At 42.0% G+C, this 19194-nt stretch overlaps 1 protein-coding gene across 2 annotated transcripts in view; it reads left to right on the forward strand.

Annotated features, from left to right (window-relative positions):
- The window catches only part of LOC109867578 (receptor activity-modifying protein 1-like), a 59467-nt gene that overhangs the window by 32762 nt on the left and 7511 nt on the right, over positions 1-19194 (forward strand). For both annotated transcript variants that reach the window (XM_020456810.2, XM_031796309.1), the window contains exon 2: positions 8638-8773. In XM_020456810.2, the coding sequence (XP_020312399.1) occupies positions 8638-8773 (136 nt within the window). The remainder of the gene's footprint in view (positions 1-8637; positions 8774-19194) is intronic.

Here is a 19194-nt window from a genome sequence, read left to right on the forward strand (position 1 = left end):
CTATATCATACGATATCAGAGGAAGGCCTGAAAAATTGCCAAAGACTCCAGCCACCCAAGCCATAGACTGTTCACTCTGCTACCGTCTGACAAACAGTACTGGAGCATCGGCTCTCTGACCAACAGGCTCCGAGACAGCTTCCCCCAAGCCATAAGACTGCTAAATAGCTAGACAGCTAAATAGTAAATTAATGGTACTCTACCTATCTGCACTGACTCTATCCTTTACTGACCCTACGCATACTTACTGTACAGTATATACACACCATATACTCACTCACTCACTCTCTCACACACAATACCCACACACATTCACATACAGTACATACGCACACACACACATAGCACACACACGCATACAGACACAACACAAACACATACATACACATTACACACACACACACACACTCACAATTTTACACATCATTTTCTGCTTCTACTCTGTTCTTTATTTTACTCTTATTTTTATCTATCCTGATGCTTAGTCACTTTACCCTGCTTTCATGTACAAACTGTATGTACTTCAAATACCTCTTACCCCTGAACATTGATCTGGTATACTGCCTGTATATAGCCTGTATATAGCGCCATTCTTGTTCATTTATTTTATTCCTCTTGTGTTACTACTATTACTTACAAACTCATAAGAAGCATTTCATGGTAAATAAAGTTTACACCAGTTTTATTCAGCGTGTGTGACAGATAATATTTGATTTGATTTAGATCTCAATTGATTTGACTGACGAATGTACCAATGTAACAACAAATGACCTTTTCCCTTTTATTTGGTTTAATTGCCAATTGGGTAATTGTATGTTCCTGGGAGGGGCCAAGTGCTTATATGTACCTGGTTTAGCTCTTGTTAGACAGATTTGATTTGGTTGGCGTTGTTATTCAAATGACTTGTCTCGTAGCCTCAATAAATAGATTTGCAGTTGAACAAGTCTTTGCATGTCTAGATTTTTTTAAACTTGACTTACTCTTAGAATGCACAATTTGGACTTGACTTGAGACTCGACTCAACTTTTGACTCTAAAATAGTGACTTGGTCCCACCTCTGGAAATGTAATGTGAAATCATGTGAAAACGTGTTTCAGGAACACTTCACGCATGATCATATTTTCACGTGTAATCTCATGTCATCACATGTTGCTTAAGATGTTGACACATATCACATTAACTTCACATAAGATCACGTGAAAACATGTATTTTTGGAACACTTAATACAGTGCCTTGCGAAAGTATTCGGCCCCCTTGAACTTTGCGACCTTTTGCCACATTTCAGGCTTCAAACATAAAGATATAAAACTGTATTTTTTTGTAAAGAATCAACAACAAGTGGGACACAATCATGAAGTGGAATGACATTTATTGGATATTTCAAAAAAATTTAACAAATCAAAAACTGAAAAATTGGGCGTGCAAGATTATTCAGCCCCTTTACTTTCAGTGCAGCAAACTCTCTCCAGAAGTTCAGTGAGGATCTCTGAATGATCCAATGTTGACCTAAATGACTAATGATGATAAATACAATCCACCTGTGTGTAATCAAGTCTCCGTATAAATGCACCTGCACTGTGATAGTCTCAGAGGTCCGTTAAAAGCGCAGAGAGCATCATGAAGAACAAGGAACACACCAGGCAGGTCCGAGATACTGTTGTGAAGAAGTTTAAAGCCGGATTTGGATACAAAAAGATTTCCCAAGCTTTAAACATCCCAAGGAGCACTGTGCAAGCGATAATATTGAAATGGAAGGAGTATCAGACCACTGCAAATCTACCAAGACCTGGCCGTCCCTCTAAACTTTCAGCTCATACAAGGAGAAGACTGATCAGAGGTGCAGCCAAGAGGCCCATGATCACTCTGGATGAACTGCAGAGATCTACAGCTGAGGTGGGAGACTCTGTCCATAGGGCAACAATCAGTCGTATATTGCACAAATCTGGCCTTTATGGAAGAGTGGCAAGAAGAAAGCCATTTCTTAAAGATATCCATAAAAAGTGTCGTTTAAAGTTTGCCACAAGCCACCTGGGAGACACACCAAACGTGGAAGAAGGTGCTCTGGTCAGATGAAACCAAAATTGAACTTTTTGGCAACAATGCAAAACGTTATGTTTGGCGTAAAAGCAACACAGCTCATCACCCTGAACACACCATCCCCACTGTCAAACATGGTGGTGGCAGCATCATGGTTTGGGCCTGCTTTTCTTCAGCAGGGACAGGGAAGATGGTTAAAATTGATGGGAAGATGGATGGAGCCAAATACAGGACCATTCTGGAAGAAAACCTGATGGAGTCTGCAAAAGACCTGAGACTGGGACAGAGATTTGTCTTCCAACAAGACAATGATCCAAAACATAAAGCAAAATCTGCAATGGAATGGTTCAAAAATAAACATATCCAGGTGTTAGAATGGCCAAGTCAAAGTCCAGACCTGAATCCAATCGAGAATCTGTGGAAAGAACTGAAAACTGCTGTTCACAAATGCTCTCCGTCCAACCTCACTGAGCTCGAGCTGTTTTGCAAGGAGGAATGGGAAAAATTTCAGTCTCTCGATGTGCAAAACTGATAGAGACATAACCCAAGCGACTTACAGCTGTAATCGCAGCAAAAGGTGGCGCTACAAAGTATTAACTTAAGGGGGCTGAATAATTTTGCACGCCCAATTTTTCCGTTTTTGATTTGTTAAAAAAGTTTGAAATATCCAATAAACGTCGTTCCACTTCATGATTGTGTCCCACTTGTTGTTGATTCTTCACAAAAAAATACAGTTTTATATCTTTATGTTTGAAGCCTGAAATGTGGCAAAAGGTCGCAAAGTTCAAGGGGGCCGAATACTTTCGCAAGGCACTGTATATGTTAAAATTCACGTTTTTTTTCCGTAAGGGTAATGCACTACTGAAAACGTTCTACGGCTTTATCAGTGCAGTAAAAAGAGTCATCCATCTGCACTGATTGGCCAGCCCAGCTGTATTCGGTCATTTCACTACCCTCTTATGGCACTTCAGGAAGCACTGGTTGAAGAGAGAGAACCAGACTTAACATCTCTCTCCTAGCTCCTCTCCAGTGTCAGTGCACAATATGTCTGAGAAACTCACCGCGTGCGAAAATGACTCTCTGGAGCGCAACACATTCAAAGACCCAGGAACATTATGTTGCCCTCAAGGATTCATTAAAGTCCCAGTCATATTAAGGACAGAGTTATAGCTGGAATGCGTCCCAATTTGACCAGCGCCCAAAAGTAGTGCATTATGTAGGGAATAGGGTGCCATTTGAGATGCAAGGGGGCTCTCCTCTTCAGGTTCAGGTTACACATTCTAAGCACCTGGGTCTCTGTGCACCTTACTGCAATGTCCAGGTCCTATTATCCCTGGGCAGCCTCAGGGTGATGTAGAAGAGACAGGACACACTGACAGTCAGACAACTTCTGCATAAAGTATGCGCAGGCTGTTGTTACTGTGGGTAATATTATCTTACTCTAAGCCTACACTCTATCCCTATCATCATACCAGTGTTATAAACCCCCCTCAGAACTGAGAGTGGTAGACGTTCTGGTAGCTTTAAAGTGTTTTTAGGGGAATTCTGAATACCATTTAACACAAGTCTGGATGGCTTTAAAGTTTTTGATTGATTGATTGATTGATCTACACAGCTGTGGACATTGGAAGTTGAACTACTTATGGACAGGGAATGTTCACAGAAAATGTTTTAGGTGCTCTGACTTTTCCCCTAATCTTAGTGCAGGAGTTTTTTTCCGGTGACACAGTAAATGTTTTCCAAGCTGCTGAATGTCAGGCAAAATTCACTTGACAATCTAAGTTTGTGCTTTGCCAACATCCACCAAATGTTTGTATTTCAACAACGCGTGTCATCTCCATCAATTAGTAAAGGCAACCATATTGGACAGATTGGGTTGATTGTGCACAGAAGGGTTTGATTGTGAATTAAATGTTTACGTATGAAACTTATCTGCCACCAAATTGAAAACAGCGCAGGACATTTTCCTTGAAGAGACTGAGTGGAACTGAACAATGTTGGCTATGATCAGTTTTATTCCAAAAACTTTTCTTCTACTCTAATATTTTGTGTATGAGTGAATCAGATGTTCTTTCTCGTTGCTCCTCCGTTTCTTCTTTCTCCAATCTCTCCTCAAGCCGCTCTCACAAATCTCAGCTTGGATCTTTTTATGAGAAAAAATATTTTCCTGTTTTTACATTTTTATTTCGTCGGCATGCATCCTCCCTTGGCAAAGTACCAACACAGATAAAATGGAAGAAGCGTAGCACTCAATAGTTTTTGATCAATTCTAGGGCCTCTATATGCAGTGGGCATTCTGAAGCCTTTGAGTATGCAATACGCTTTTAAGAAATCAAAAGGTCTGGGTCAGAGGAAGAGGATGGATGAGATTTGATATTTGTTGCCAGATACAGATTTAACACACTCCTGATTCACCGATTTCTGAGTCTTACACTACACTACAGTGTAAGTTAGCTGCCAGCAGGGTCTGTTCTTATATAAAAGAGCAATCAATGTTGAGACATCGTTCTGTTCGTCCTAATAGTGAGAGGTGAAGAAAGAAGACCTTTTGTCTCTCTCATGGCCATGCCTTCCACAGACAGATGTTCAATGTGTTCTTACAGATGTGTTCTTTCAAACTTGCAGTGAATTCAAGATTTAAAAAGGCTTCTAAAAGTTTGTAATTTCCACTTTAAAATGTCAGACTTTATTTGCCATAACAAAAAATGTATCAACCCTGAAAAAAATTCCATTAATTATAATCCACTTAATAATTAAAGTTGTATGTTGCTGCAGAATGATTTTCCTGCTGTAGAAAACTGGCTTAAATTAAAATCCTACATCTGTAGAGCACTGTTCTTCCTAGAATATCCATTCAGTGAGTTCACTTTGTCATTATGGGGTATTGTGTGTAGATGGGTGGAGATTATTTTTTTTTTAATCCATTTTGAATTCCGGCTATAGCACAAAAAAATGTGGAATTAGTCAAGGGGTGTGAATACTTTCTGAAAGCCCTGTAGCTAGAGACGGGTAGAGATGGAGAGAGGAAGGAAGTAAGGAAGGAAGCGAGAGCGAGAGAGAGAGAGAGAGAGAGAGAGAAGGGCGAGATGGGAGGAAGAAGACAGGGAGAGAGAGAAAAAAGATGTGATAATAGAGTTGGCTGGCGAGTCAAACCGTCAAAAGCCATTTGAAAAGGTAATCCCATTCTGTCAGAGTTAATTAGATAAGTCTGTTGTTCGCCCTCTCCACTCTTACTCACCCTCAATTTTTCTTTCTTATTCCTTTCTTCTGTACAGACTGCTATACCAGCTCCGCGCACTGCTCTCTGTACCTCCATCTTCTGTCAATGCTTTTCACCATTAGCTGCAGGAATTTACAGGAACAAATTTGTATGCAGTGTAGTTCACACAATGTACTTAATCGCTTAAGTTGTCATGTACTGAATAAAAATCTGAAGTTCAATGCGTTTCCATCGCATTTTGTGTTAAATAGCAAATGTGTCTACTCTGGTCTTGGTACCTACGCTCTAGCCAACAGCTCACAGATACAGTGCGGGTAGGCTATGCGGGTAGGCTTTGCGGGTAGGCTAGTCTACATGATGAGATTATTATCCATAAGAGTACAAATATTTTTTATTTGTCAAACGTCAGTCAAATATTGATCAGCATGTCACCAGAATCCGACCCTTAATATTTATTGGAAAGGAGCTTCAAGATAACCGTGCACTTTCACCACCCTGTGAAGTTCATCATAAATGATTTCATCTGTAGCCTAATAAACTGCATGGTTTCCCGAGTCATAGTGGGAGGACCGCACAGCATATCATCGTGCGACTCCAAGTTTACTTTGATATGATGGCTATTATATTAATATTTGCTCATAAAGGCGTTTTCATAATGAATTTTACTCACAGTTTGGACACACCTACTCATTCAAGGGTTTTTCCTTATTTTTACTAATTTCTACATTGTAGAATAATAGTGAAGACATCAAAACTATCAAATAACACATATGGAATCATGTAGTAACCAAAAAAGTGTTAAACAAATGTAATATTTGAGATTCTTCAAAGTAGCCACCTTTTGCCTTGATGACAGCCTTGCACACTCTTGGCATTTACCTAAGGGAGAGAGCGAGAGACAAAGTCTTCTGTGAACTGGCCAGTGTGTCATGAAGGAGTAAATGGGAGACCTAATTAATATTTTTAGCCAAAAGCCATCTTTTTGCCCTATGATTCCTCCCTTTGTTTCTACTCCTCTCAGAAGTTCAGTTTGAGCTGACCCTGAACTGGCCAATTTGTAAATTCCTCCCCTACCTTACTCCCCTCCTGTACTCCCTGTCATCCACAACTGCGAGGCCAAGAATGACTCCAACACCATCATTAAGTTTGCTGACGGCACAACCGACAACGATGAGACCGCATATAGGGAGAAGGTCAGAGACCTGGCTGTGTAGTGCCAGGACAACAACCTCTCCTTCAATGTGAGCAAGACAAAGGAGATGACCGTGGATTACAGGAAAAGGAGGGCCGAACAGGACCCCATTAACTTTGGGCAGTAGTGGAGCAGGTCGAGAGTTTCAAGTTCCTTGGTGTCCATATCACCAACAAACTATCATGGTCCAAACATACCAAGACAGTTTTGAAGAGGGCAAAACAACACAATTTCCCCCTCAGAAGACTGAAAAGATTTGGCATGGGTCCTCAGATCCTCCAAAAGTTCTACAGCTGCACCATCGAGAGCATCCTGACCGGTTGCATCACCTCCTGCAATGGAAACTGCTCAGCTTCCGATCGTAAGGCGCTACAGAGGGTAGTGCATACGGCACAGTACATCACTGGGGCCAAGTTTCCTGCCAACCAAGACCTCTATACCAGGCTGTGTCAGAGGAAGGCCAAAAAATTGTCAAAGACTCCAGCCATCCTAGTCATAGACTCTTCTCTCTGCTACCGCGTGGCAAGCGGTACAGTAGCTCCAAGTCTAGGACCAAAAGGTTCCTTAACAGCATCTACCCCCAAGCCTTAAGACTGATGAACAATTAATCAAACGGACAAACGGACAACCAGACTATTTTCATTGACCCCCCTTTGTTTTTACACTGCTGCTACTCACTGTTTATTATCTATGCATAGTCACTTTACACCTACCTAAATGTACAAATTACTTCTACTAACCTGTACCCCCGCACATTGACTTGATACCGGTACCCCCTGTTGCCTCGTTATTGTTATGTCATCTTATTGTGTTACTTTTTATTAGATTTTTCACTTTAGTTTATTTAGCAAACATTTTATTAACTCTATTTCTTGAACTGCATTGTTGGTTAACGGCTTGTAAGTAAGCATTTCACAATTCACAGCACTGTTGTATTCGGGCGCATGTGACAAATACATTTGATCTGATTTGATATCTCTAACACGGAGTGCTTTTCTCAGCTCTGAGCCCTGGGGCAGTGATGCTCTGTGATGCTCTGCTCCTAGGAGTTGAGAGCGTGTTTGTGCCCTTTTAACAGTTTAAAGCAATCTCCCAGTCCAGTCAGCCTTGTCAAACAGTGAGAAACTGCTACCACATGGTGTAGTGTAGACAGCACTTAGAAAGCTTCTCAAAGCCAGAGAATTTTCTACAGGAACTCCAGTTATGAGGTTTTACCCTGTCAGCACTGTCAGGTGAGATCTTTCCAGAGCTCTGTTGGATCTCAGAGATAAAATGTTAAGCAGTATCCTCTACTTAATATAGAACTGATAGATCCCCATACCTCTGCTCATCAATGTGAAACATCTGTGAATGAGAGTTACACTGGCTCAGACCCGTACCATGTGATTATCCCCAGGCTATTGAGTTGGAAGTCTATGGCGTGAGACTACCATGTAGTTAAAGATACTTTTTTTTATCTGAGTCTCTACACTACATCTCTGTTCTAACTCTCTCTCTCTCTCTCTCTCTGTTTCCTCAGTGGGTTATGCTGTGTTGGTCTACAGTACATCTCTGTTCTGACCCTGTCCTCTCTCTCTCTCTCTCTCGCTCTCTGTTCCCTCAGTGAGTTATGCTGTGTTGTTCTACAGTACATCTCTGTTCTGACCCTGTCCTCTCTCTCTCTCTCTCTCTCTCTCTCTCTCTCTTTATTCCCTCAGTGGGTTATGCTGTGTTGGTCTACAGTACATCTCTGTTCTGACCCTGTCCTCTCTCTCTCTCTCTCTCTCTTTATTCCCTCAGTGGGTTATGCTGTGTTGGTCTACAGTACATCTCTGTTCTGACCCTGTCCTCTCTCTCTCTGTTCCCTCAGTGGGTTATGCTGTGTTGGTCTACATTACATCTCTGTTTTGACCCTGTCCTCTCTCTCTCTCTCTCTCTCTCTCTCTCTCTCTCTCTCTCTCTCTCTCTCTCTCTCTCTCTCTCTCAGTGGGTTATGCTGTGTTGGTCTACATTACATCTCTGTTTTGACCCTGTCCTCTCTCTCTCTCTCTCTCGCTCTCTCTCAGTGGGTTATGGTCTGGTCTGGTCTGGTCTGGTCTGGTCTGGTCTGGTCTGGTCTGTCTGTCTGTCTGTTCCCTCAGTGGGTTATGCTGTGTTGGTCTACAGTACATCTCTGTTCTGACCCTCTGTTCTCTCTCTACTCCCCAGCATGCCAGTCTGTGTCTGTGATGGCTTGTGGCGGGACCTATGAGTACGCCATCGAGGAGTTCTGCCTGGGGAAATTCAGACTGGACATGGAGGAACTTGACCAGCATCACTGGTGCAGCTGGGAGGATACAGTGGAGTGAGTATCCTATGTAGCACTAATGTAGTCTCTTAGTAGTATTCTATATAGCACATATGAAGTATTCTCATATTCTACAGATGTAGGATCTTCACTTGATCACCCTGTTGCAGGAGAAATGTCAAACTTGTATTTTAGTTTTTAAAAGGCTCCTGAAGTTTGCAATTTCCACTCTGAAATTTTAGATTTGATTTTCCCTTACGAAAAATGTATAAACCCCAACAAAAATGTTCATTAATTATAATCTCCATAATAATTCACATTTCCTGTTGCTGCAGGATTATCTTCCTGCTGTAGCAAACTGTCTCAAAATAAAATCTTACATCTGTATAGCATTCGATGTAATGTAGCACCTCCATGTCATTAACATTACAGTCACTCCTCAACTGGTCGGGAGGTAATAGAGATATGTAACGTTTATTTAATCAGCGTGTGCACAAACCTTTGGCCTGGCAATACTTTTTGAATATTTAAATATGCTGGCAATATTAATCCAAATGTAACAGGCCCAGCCAGTCCCACAGGCTCTTAACTCTAGGAGTAGCATCTTAAATGTAGACTGGGGCTGGGTCCCAAATGGCACCCTATTTCTATTTCCCTGGGTACCACATAGTATGCTAGTATACACCACTACGATGGTCATCAGTCCAGTCTAATGTCCTCCCACCAGGAACCAGGAATGCTGGGTTGACAGGGTGTTTGTTGCCTGTTTGTCTGCCCCCATTGCTGGGGTTTTGTTTTTCCTCTTTGGCTGTAATGTTAGTCTGAATTTGTCAATCGGAGGCTTGTGGAAGGTGACACTGGTGTCCCAGCTGTCAGAACAGTGCCAGGACACTCAGCCCTTTCCTGTCATTGACAGAACAGTCACCTGTCCCCCTCCACCCTGCCACAGGGAGGGACAGTCTGTGTACTTACATAAAAATGACTCTTCACTATTTCTCTTCCTCTATCTTTCATTCTCAACATCCCTCCGTCATTGTGGCTGGAAATGTTGATTTCTCACGAGGGGAATTATCTCTAAAGGTGTTTGTTTTTCCTAATTATTTGTGAATGTCTGCACTGACACAGTGCTCTGGGGATATGCAGTTTAGAGAGTATCTCATATGGAACAGCTAAGCAACATCCCCAGTTCAGTTACTTGTCTTGGACATGCACACCAGAACAGTACCATTGTCTGTAGTAAGGCAAGTCAGACCACCCAGTGTTCACCACGGGAACGATGGGGAGCAGTCTCCTGATCCAGATGCAGTAAGGGCTACAGTAACCTTTCACTGTCCATATCACATCTTGGCAGGCCCTTTTAAATGTATTATTTTAGTTAAATCTAGAGTCAGGTTCTGGCTTAGTGGGAGAGATAAACCCACACTGGGTAAGGAAATAAACCCGTTTCAAGCAGTATTTGTGTATGTTTTCAGGGCAACGAAGACCCCCTTGGTGTGTGTTCTGATGTACGTAGGGAGAAATGACCCCCGTCAATGCCTCTCAGTTTCAAACCGACAGATTGAGTCTCTGCTTATAGTTTCGTGAGCTCACAGACACGTTCATTCCTGTCTTTCTGCAGACATAATTAAGACAATTAAAAGTTTGTTCTGTTTAGCAGCGTGTGTGTGTGTGTGTGTGTGTGTGTGTGTGTGTGTGTGTGTGTGTGTGTGTGTGTGTGTGTGTGTGTGTGTGTGTGTGTGTGTGTGTGTGCATGCGCATCCACCACCCTACACCAGAGTTGACCTTGATAGTGATGGCATGTTAATGTTGTATTATGTTAGCATTACCAACACTGCTGTAGAACAAACACAAGAGAGCAGGGTGAAAGGCACAAATCAAATGTTATTTTTCACATTCGCCGAATACAACAGGTGTTGAAATGCTTACAAGCCCTTAACCAACAATGCCGTTTTAATTTTAAGTTATTAATAAACAAATTAGGAACATTTGAGCAGTCTTGATACAACATTTTGAACAGAAATACAATGGTTCAATGGATCAGTCTAAAACTTTGCACATACACTGCTGTCATCTAGTGGCCAAAATCTAAATTGCACTTGGGCTGGAATAATATATTATGGCCTTTCTCTTGCATTTCTCAAAGATGATGGTACAAAAAAAATACAAATGAACGGTTGGCTTTTTCTTCGATTATCTTTTACCAGATCTATTGTGTTATATTCTCCTACATTCCTTTCACATTTCCACAAACTTCAAAGTCATTTCCTTTCAAATGGTACCAAGAATATGCAGATCCTTGCTTCAGGGCCTGAGCTACAGGCAGCTAGATTTGGGTATGGCATTTTAGGTGAAAATTGGGGAAAAAAGGGGCGGTTCCTTGTTAAGACAAATAAGTGTTAAGAAAGTATTTACTAAAATAAACGGAAGTAAAAAATAAATTTAAAAATAAATAAAATTTAAAAATAACAAATAATTAAAGAGCAACAATAAAATAACAGTAACAAGGCTATATACAAGGGGTACCGGTACAGAGTCAATGTGCAGGGGCACAGTTTAGTCGAGGTAATTGAGGTAACATGTACATGTAGGTAGAGGTAAAGTGACTATCCATACAAATAGTCCGGGTAGCCAATAGTCCAGGAGTCTTATGGCTTGGAGGTAGAAACTGTTAAGAGCCTGGCACTAGACTAGGTGCTCCGGTACCGCTTGCCATGTGGTAGCAGAGTGAACAGTCTACGACTAGTGTGGCTGCAGTCTTTGGCCATTTTAGGGCCTTCCTCTGACACCGCCTGGTGTAGAGGTCCTGGATAGCAAGAAGCTTGGCCCCAGTAATGTACTGGGCTGTAAGCACTATCCGTTGTAGTGCCTTGCAGTTGGAGGCCGAGAAGTTACCATACCAGGCGGTGATGCAACCAGTCAGAATGCTCTTGATGGTGCAGCTGTATAACTTTTGTTATCGTGCCCTATTCACAACTGTCTTAGTGTGTTTGGACAATGATAGTTTGTTGGTGATGTGGACACCAAAGAACTTAAAGCTTTCAACCTGCTCCACTACAGGCCCGTCGATGGGAATGGGGGCATGCTCGGCTCTCCTTTTCCTGTAGTCCACGATCATCCCATTTGTCTTCCTCATGTTGATGGAGAGGTTGTTATCCTGGCACCACACTGCCAGGTCTCTGACCTCCTCTCTATTGGCTGTCTCATCGTTGTCGAAGATCAGGCCTACCACTGTTGTGTCATCGCCAAACTTAATGATGGTGTTGGAGTAGTGCTTGGCCATGCAGTCATGGGTGAACAGGGAGTACAGGAGGGGACTAAGCACGCACTCCTGAGGGGCCCTCGTGTTCAGGATCAACGTGGCAGATGTGTTCTTACCTACCCTTACCACCTGGGGTCGGCCCATCAGGAAGTCCAGGATCCAGTTGCAGAGTGAGGTGTTTAGTCCCAGGGTCCTTAGCTTAGCGATGAGCTTTGAGGGCACTATGGTGTTGAACGCTGAGCTACAGTCAATGAATAGCATTCTCACTTAGATTTTCCTTTTGTCCAGGTGGGAAAGGGCAGTGTGGAGTGCAATAGAGATTGTATCATCTGTGGATCTGTTGGGGCGGTATGCAAATTGGATTGGGTATAGAGTTTCTGGGATAATGGTGTTGATATGAGCCATGACCAGCCTTTTAAAGCACTTCATGGCTACACTTGCCAGTTGGTCAACGCATGCTCGGAGTACACGTCCTGGTAATCCGCCTGGCCCTGCGGCCTTGTGAATGTTGACTTGTTTAAAGGTCTTACTCACATCGGTTACGGAAACAGTGATCACACAGTCGTCCAGAACAGCTGGTGTTCTCATGCATGCTTCAGTGTTGCTTGCCTCAAAGCGTGCGTAGAAGTAATTTAGCTCGTCTGGTAGGCTTGTGTCACTGGGCAGCTCGTGGCTGTGCTTCCTTTTGTAGTCCATAATAGTTTGTACGCCCTGCCACATCCAACGAGAGTTTGAGCCAGTGTCGTAGCCTCCTTAGTGATGATATATATTTGTTGTAAAAATGTTATTTAATTTCCTCACACTTTGACAGGCATATACGGATCTCATTTTATGATCTTGTAAAAAAAGGAATGTCCATACAATTTTTTTCTCCATACAGTAACGTAGTACAGTATTTTGCCGAATCTATTCTATATATTTAAAACATTGTCATGGGTATTTTAACATACAATAGGTGTTATGCTCAGACTGGCAAAAGCAATAGGGAAAGCAACAAGCCACAAAGCCTGTATGGCTATGAACAGATTCCCAAATAGTACCCTTTTACACTCCCGCCCCATTTCCAAACTATGTTTATACATTCTCCTCTCATCAACAGTGTGACCAAAAAGGGCTATTATAGATGAGTAGTTAGCGTGTCATGCCTGGCCTGTCTGTGTGTGGTCCTTTGAGGTGAGGTGGTTATGCTTGGCTTGTGTTCTAGTCCCACTTGGTCTCTCAGCCGTGAAAGGACTTATTAAAGTATGCATAGCCCCCCGGCTGCCTCAGCTCCTCCATAATATACACTGCACAGTTAGCACTGTTTTCAGGACAATCAACCTGTCACTGTTCTGAGTGGACTGCCTAGCAGGTTTAGTTAGCATTGGTGACTTAGCATAGACTGTCAAACCCCTTAGCAAACTCGCACCAATGTAACTTGACGATTGAGCCTCAGACACAGAACTTCACTTGTTGTGAGAGTACAGAGGGCAGGCAAAATGGGATCCTTTTCTATGTTGTAGTGTTTCTGCAGTCTCAGTCCCAACAATACAGACTGTGAAACCCATTCACTATCACAGAAAAACAAATCTATCAGAGGGCTGCAGACCACTCCACTAGCATCATTTTAGAGACAACCCGCTGGCCACTGTGTAGAATACTTCACACATTCTGCAGAGTCTAGCAGCAAGCATAGAGCTGCACTGCTCTAAAGGTCCCATCGCGTGTGAACTACATGGGGCCATGTTACCTGCCCCAGGCCTGAGCTCTGTAGACTCCACTCCGTCTTCTCTTGGCAGGTGGCATCTCTCTCTCTCTCTCTCTCTCTTTCTCTTAGCACGCTATGATGACCAATCGGCTAAACAATCTCCCTCTGCTGTTAAATCACACAAAACCCGCAGGACCAGAGGTGAGGATAGGACAGCGTTAAGCGCCCACGCTCTGTGTCACACTTTTAAAAATTGTCTACATGTGCTGTGTGTTACAGGACCCACAAATAGCAAAAGAGGTGCATTTTTTTTTATCTTGACCCAGCCTCCCTTGACATCAAAGTTTGGTCTTTGTTCCTGAGGTAGAGGATGTGTTCTCGGTGACCTACATGTGTGGTCAAAGAACACTGTCATTTAACTAACGAACGGGAGGACGGGCAGAAGGACTATCTAACTAACTAACTTAGATATTTTCCTTGATCCACTCTTCCCTTTCCTTCTCACTCTCTCCATTTAGCTCTAAGTTCATGTTTTATATAGCTTATGATCTACTCTCTGTGATCAGTCTGTTGAACGCTGTGGCAGTCGGTCATGCCTGTTTGGGAATCATTCATAATGTAGACATGCCTGTATGAGTTTACTGGCCAATAAGCTTCATCATATCCGCGCCAAATCTTATGACCTCAGGCGTTTGGAAATAACTGCGGTTCTTGAACCACTATGATTGCATCGCTAATTACACTGTAATCAGAGGAATTGGATTGTGTTTTTACATAGCTCTCCAGATGGCTGCTAGCCAGAGACTTAGCCTAATGCTCTAAAATAAGGCGGCCAGGAGGTTTGTTCTGTGGTTGCGTCCCAAATGGCACCCTATTCCCTATATAGTGCAATGCTGTTGACTAAGGCCCATATGCACTATATAGGGAATATCGTGCAATTTGCAGTAAAGATACCTTACTGGAAAATGACTCAAGTAAACGTTACCCATTAGAATACTACTTGAGTAAAAGTCTTAAAGTACCTGATATTAAATGTCCTTAAGTTTCAAAAGTAAAAGTATGAAACGTAAGAGCCACAAATCCAAAAAGCAAAACAGCCAGACCTTTTATTTGATTAGAGCTGGAGTTTTTCTGAAAGGTAACAGTCTTACAGTCTCATCTGGTGAACTTGTGCCATCGCCTAGCTGCAGCAAGGATTCTTCCATGTGGTCCTTGATGTAGTTCATTCCTGAAATACAAGGGAGATGACAATAGAAATCATGCAGTTATGTTTTTAGTGAGCCTACATTAATCCATTCCCCATCTATATACAGTTGAAGTCTAAAGTTTACATACACTTAGGTTGGAGTCATTAAAACTCGTTTTTCAACCACTCCACAAATTTCTTGTTAACAAACTATTGTTCTGGCAAGTCGGTTAGGACATCTACTTTGTGCATGACACAAGTAATTGTGTAAACAATTGTTTACAGACAGATTATTTAACTTATAATTCACTGCATCACAATTCCAGTGGGTCAGAAGAATACATACACTAAGTTGACTATGCCTTTAAACAGCATGGAAAATTCCAGAAAATGATGTCATGGTTTTAGAAGCTTCTGATAGGATAGTTGACATCATTTGAGTAAATTGGAGGTGTACCTGTGGATGTATTTCAAGGCCTACATTCAAACTCAGTGCCTCTTTGCTTGACATCAGGGGAAAATCTAAAGAATTCAGCCAAGACCTCAGAAAAATAATTGTAGACCTCCACAAGTCTGGTACATCCTTGGGAGCAATTTCCAAACGCCTGAAGGTACCACGTTCATCTGTACAAACAATAGTACGCGAGTATAAACACCATGAGACCACGCAGCCGTCATACCCCTCAGAAAGGAGACGCGTTCTGTCTCCTAGAGATGAATGTACTTGGTGCAAAAAGTGCAAATAAATCCCAGAACAGCAGCAAAGGACCTTGTGAAGATGCTGGAGGAAACAGGTACAAAAGTATCTATATCCACAGTAAAACGAGTCCTATGTCGACATAACCTGAAAGGCCGCTCAGCAAGGAAGAAGCCACTGCTCCAAAACCACCATAAAAAAGCCAGACTACGGTTTGCAACTGCACATGGGGACAAAGATTGTACTTTTTGGAGAATTGTCCACTGGTCTGATGAAACAAAAAAAAGAACTGTTTGGCCATAATGACCATCAATATGTTTGGAGGAAAAAGGGGGATGCTTGCAAGCCGAAGAACACCATCCCAACCGTGAGCACGGGGTAGCAGCAGCATGTTGTGGGGGTGCTTTGCTGCAGGAGGGACTGGTATACTTCTCAAAATAGATGGCATCATGAAGAGGGAAAATCATGTGGATATATTGAAGCAACATCTCAAGACAACAGTCAGGAAGTTAAAGCTTTGGTCGCAAATGGGTCTTCCAACTGGACAATGACCCCAAGCATACTTCCAAATTTGTGGCAAAATGGCTTAAGGACAACAAAGTCAAGGTATTTGAGTGGCCATCACAAAGCCCTGACCTCAATCCTATAGGAAAAAAAGCATGTGTGAGCAAGGAGGCCTACAAACCTGACTCAGTTACCACCAGCTCTGTCAGGAGGAATGGGCCAAAATTCACCCAAATTAGCTGTGGAAGGCTACCCAAAATGTTTGACCCAAATTAAACAATTTAAAGGCAATGCTACCAAATACTAATTGAGTGTATGTAAACTTCTGACCCACTGGAAATGTGATGAAAGAAATAAAAGCTGAAATAAATCATTTTCTCTACTATTATTCTGACATTTCACATTCTTAAAATAAAGTGATGATCCTAACTGACCTAAGATCGGGAATTTTTACTAGGATTAAATGTCAGGAATTGTGAAAAACTGAGTTTAAATGTATTTGGCTAAGGTGTATGTATACTTCCTACTTCAACTGTAAACCAAGCAACCGGGCTATGTAGGTTACCCATTGGACTGAACCACAAAGTCAGGATTGTAGTTCAAATGGCTGGTTCTCAAATCTATGAAGTGTCAAAATGTACACTATACAAAAGTTGTTTATGAATAATAAAATATTGTTAATTAGCCACATTTTGTCTTACTCATTTTGATGGTGGTGTCATCCTTTGTCCACGCTGATGTAAATTTGGGGAGAAGGATTGCAGCTGCGATCAGCTCAGAGTCTTGAAACGTGTGGCTGAAGTGCTTCGTCAGTCCCAGTTGTAGCACATCCAGAGGCTTACAGGACTTCAGGGACAACTTGATTCGGTAAACTTTTGTGATCAGCAGGTTGATAGTTGGAAGTAGCCACCGCATCTGGAAATTGGTTTCAGCCTGCAGATGTTGATGACCTTTACGACTGGGCTCATTGTGGCAACATCTTCTGTGAGGCAGGGGAGTTCAGCTGGATTGAACCAGAGAAAAAAACCCACATAATAATAATGTGTTTCCCATCCTACAAAGGGGACCACTAACCATTTCACCTGATTTAACAACAGGAATCAATGAGTAGTTGACTAAATGATAGTGTATGGCTACAATATGTGAAACAGTTATTAGTCAACATATTTAGACGATATTCAAGACCTTACATAACGATAAAATAATACATAATCCTTACTTACATTGGAACCTTGAAGTCTGTGCAGAGACCTCTGACGGCCGCCTCTCCTTTGTCTTTGACGATCCTCAGGGGTCTTTCTACAGCCATGAACCAGGAGTTGCACCTTGTAGCATTCAGACGCAGCAGCTGGAGGTTCCAAGTATCTTCAATGGTTTCGGCTGCAAGTGTGGATCTCCCACGTTTGTTCCAAAGTGCTTGGCACTTGCCAAATGTTGAACAGGACACTTTTTTGTAAGTCTCGCTGGATGTTGCTTTTAGGGAATTGCCTTTAGATGCTAAGTTGAGTAAGTGGCAAGCACAACGCTGGTGCTTTGGCAGCTGGTACTCAAAACCATCACCTTCATTCAGGATCATTGCCACATCAACAAACTTCACTTCTTCAATCTCCTATTGTTCCTCTTCACCATCGTCCTGTCCTGGCTGAGCTGCTTCACCCCCACTACCCACTGCTTCGACTGCCTCGTTATTTTCATCTGCTCCATAAACTTGGAAAGCTTTCAAGAAGTTAGAGCCATTGTCTGTTATTGTTCTTACAATCTTACTCCGGATTTCAAACTCAGAATGTATGTCATTTAGGGCACCTGACAACACAAAGGTTTGCGATCCTCTCAACTGTTTACAGGCCAGGGATACAGAGCATCTGTTGAGACTGTCAGGGTCTATCCAATGGGCTGTAACAACAATGAAACTTCTTGCATACCAACAGTCAGTGGTGATGGCGATGTGGTCAACTCCTCTCATGGCCTCATGGTCACCTCATGGTCACCTTCTTCATTTCCTTGGATGCTTCATCAATCCTGGAGCGCAGTGTGGGCCTTGATATTATCTTTGAGTTAGGCTGCAGATCCTGCACTAACTCTCTGAACAGTTTTTGTTCTACAACAGAAAATGGTTGGAGACCTTGGACCACATACTTCACCACAGCTTTGCCAATGGATTTTTGAGACACTGCCTTGAGTAATGTGCTCTGCTTGATGGTGGAGGGAGTGTCAGGGGTATGTTTTCTCTTCAGTGTGTTTGCTGTCAGTTCTCCATACTTCTTAAGATGGTGTACCTGCTTTCTCTGAAATAATAATAAAAGAATGACCATAGTTAATTAGCTAGATAACTACCATCACCAAATACTTAAGGTATAGGATCCTAATTTTAAAGCTATAAACAACATTAGCTAAGTGATTGTTTTTTGTCAAAGTAATATTAAATGCTCACAAAAAACTATGTTAATTGATTTAGCTAGTAGGTGATGTCAATAAGTCTACAGTAATTAACTAGGTAAGAAGAACAACTTTATCAACTAACACATGGGGTGGCAGGTAGCCTAGTGGCTGGACTAGTAACTGAAAGGTTGCAAGATCGAATCCCCGAACTGACAAGGTAGAAATCTGATGTTCTGCCCCTGAACAAGGCAGTTAACCTGCTGTTCCTAGGCCGTCATTGATAATAAGAATTTGTTCTTAACCGACTTGCCTAATTAAATAAAGAAAAAATAAAGAAAAGAAAATGTCTAGCTAAACTAGTGGGTGTTAGCTAAAATGTGAAACCTAATGTTAGCTAGCTAACTTAGCTTGACATGGGGTGTTTAGAGAAAAAGGTATTTGGCTAGACTAACGTTAGCTGACACAAATGGGCCAAGATTTGTAATGTACTAGTTAACTCATGTCAGTTTAGTTAGATTGCGTTAATTAACAAAGATTCTGAATCTGGGCACATTTTAGCCAGCTAAAGTAGGTAATGTTAGTTACTAAACTATTTCAAATCAAATCAAATCAAATTTTATTTGTCACATACACATGGTTAGCAGATGTTAATGCGAGTGTAGCGAAATGCTTGTGCTTCTAGTTCTGACAATGCAGTAATAACGAACAAGTAATCTAACTAACAATTCCAAAAAAACTACTGTCTTATACACAGTGTAAGGGGATA

This window comes from Oncorhynchus kisutch, linkage group LG2 (assembly GCF_002021735.2).
Source record: "Oncorhynchus kisutch isolate 150728-3 linkage group LG2, Okis_V2, whole genome shotgun sequence".
Lineage (NCBI taxonomy): Eukaryota > Metazoa > Chordata > Actinopteri > Salmoniformes > Salmonidae > Oncorhynchus > Oncorhynchus kisutch.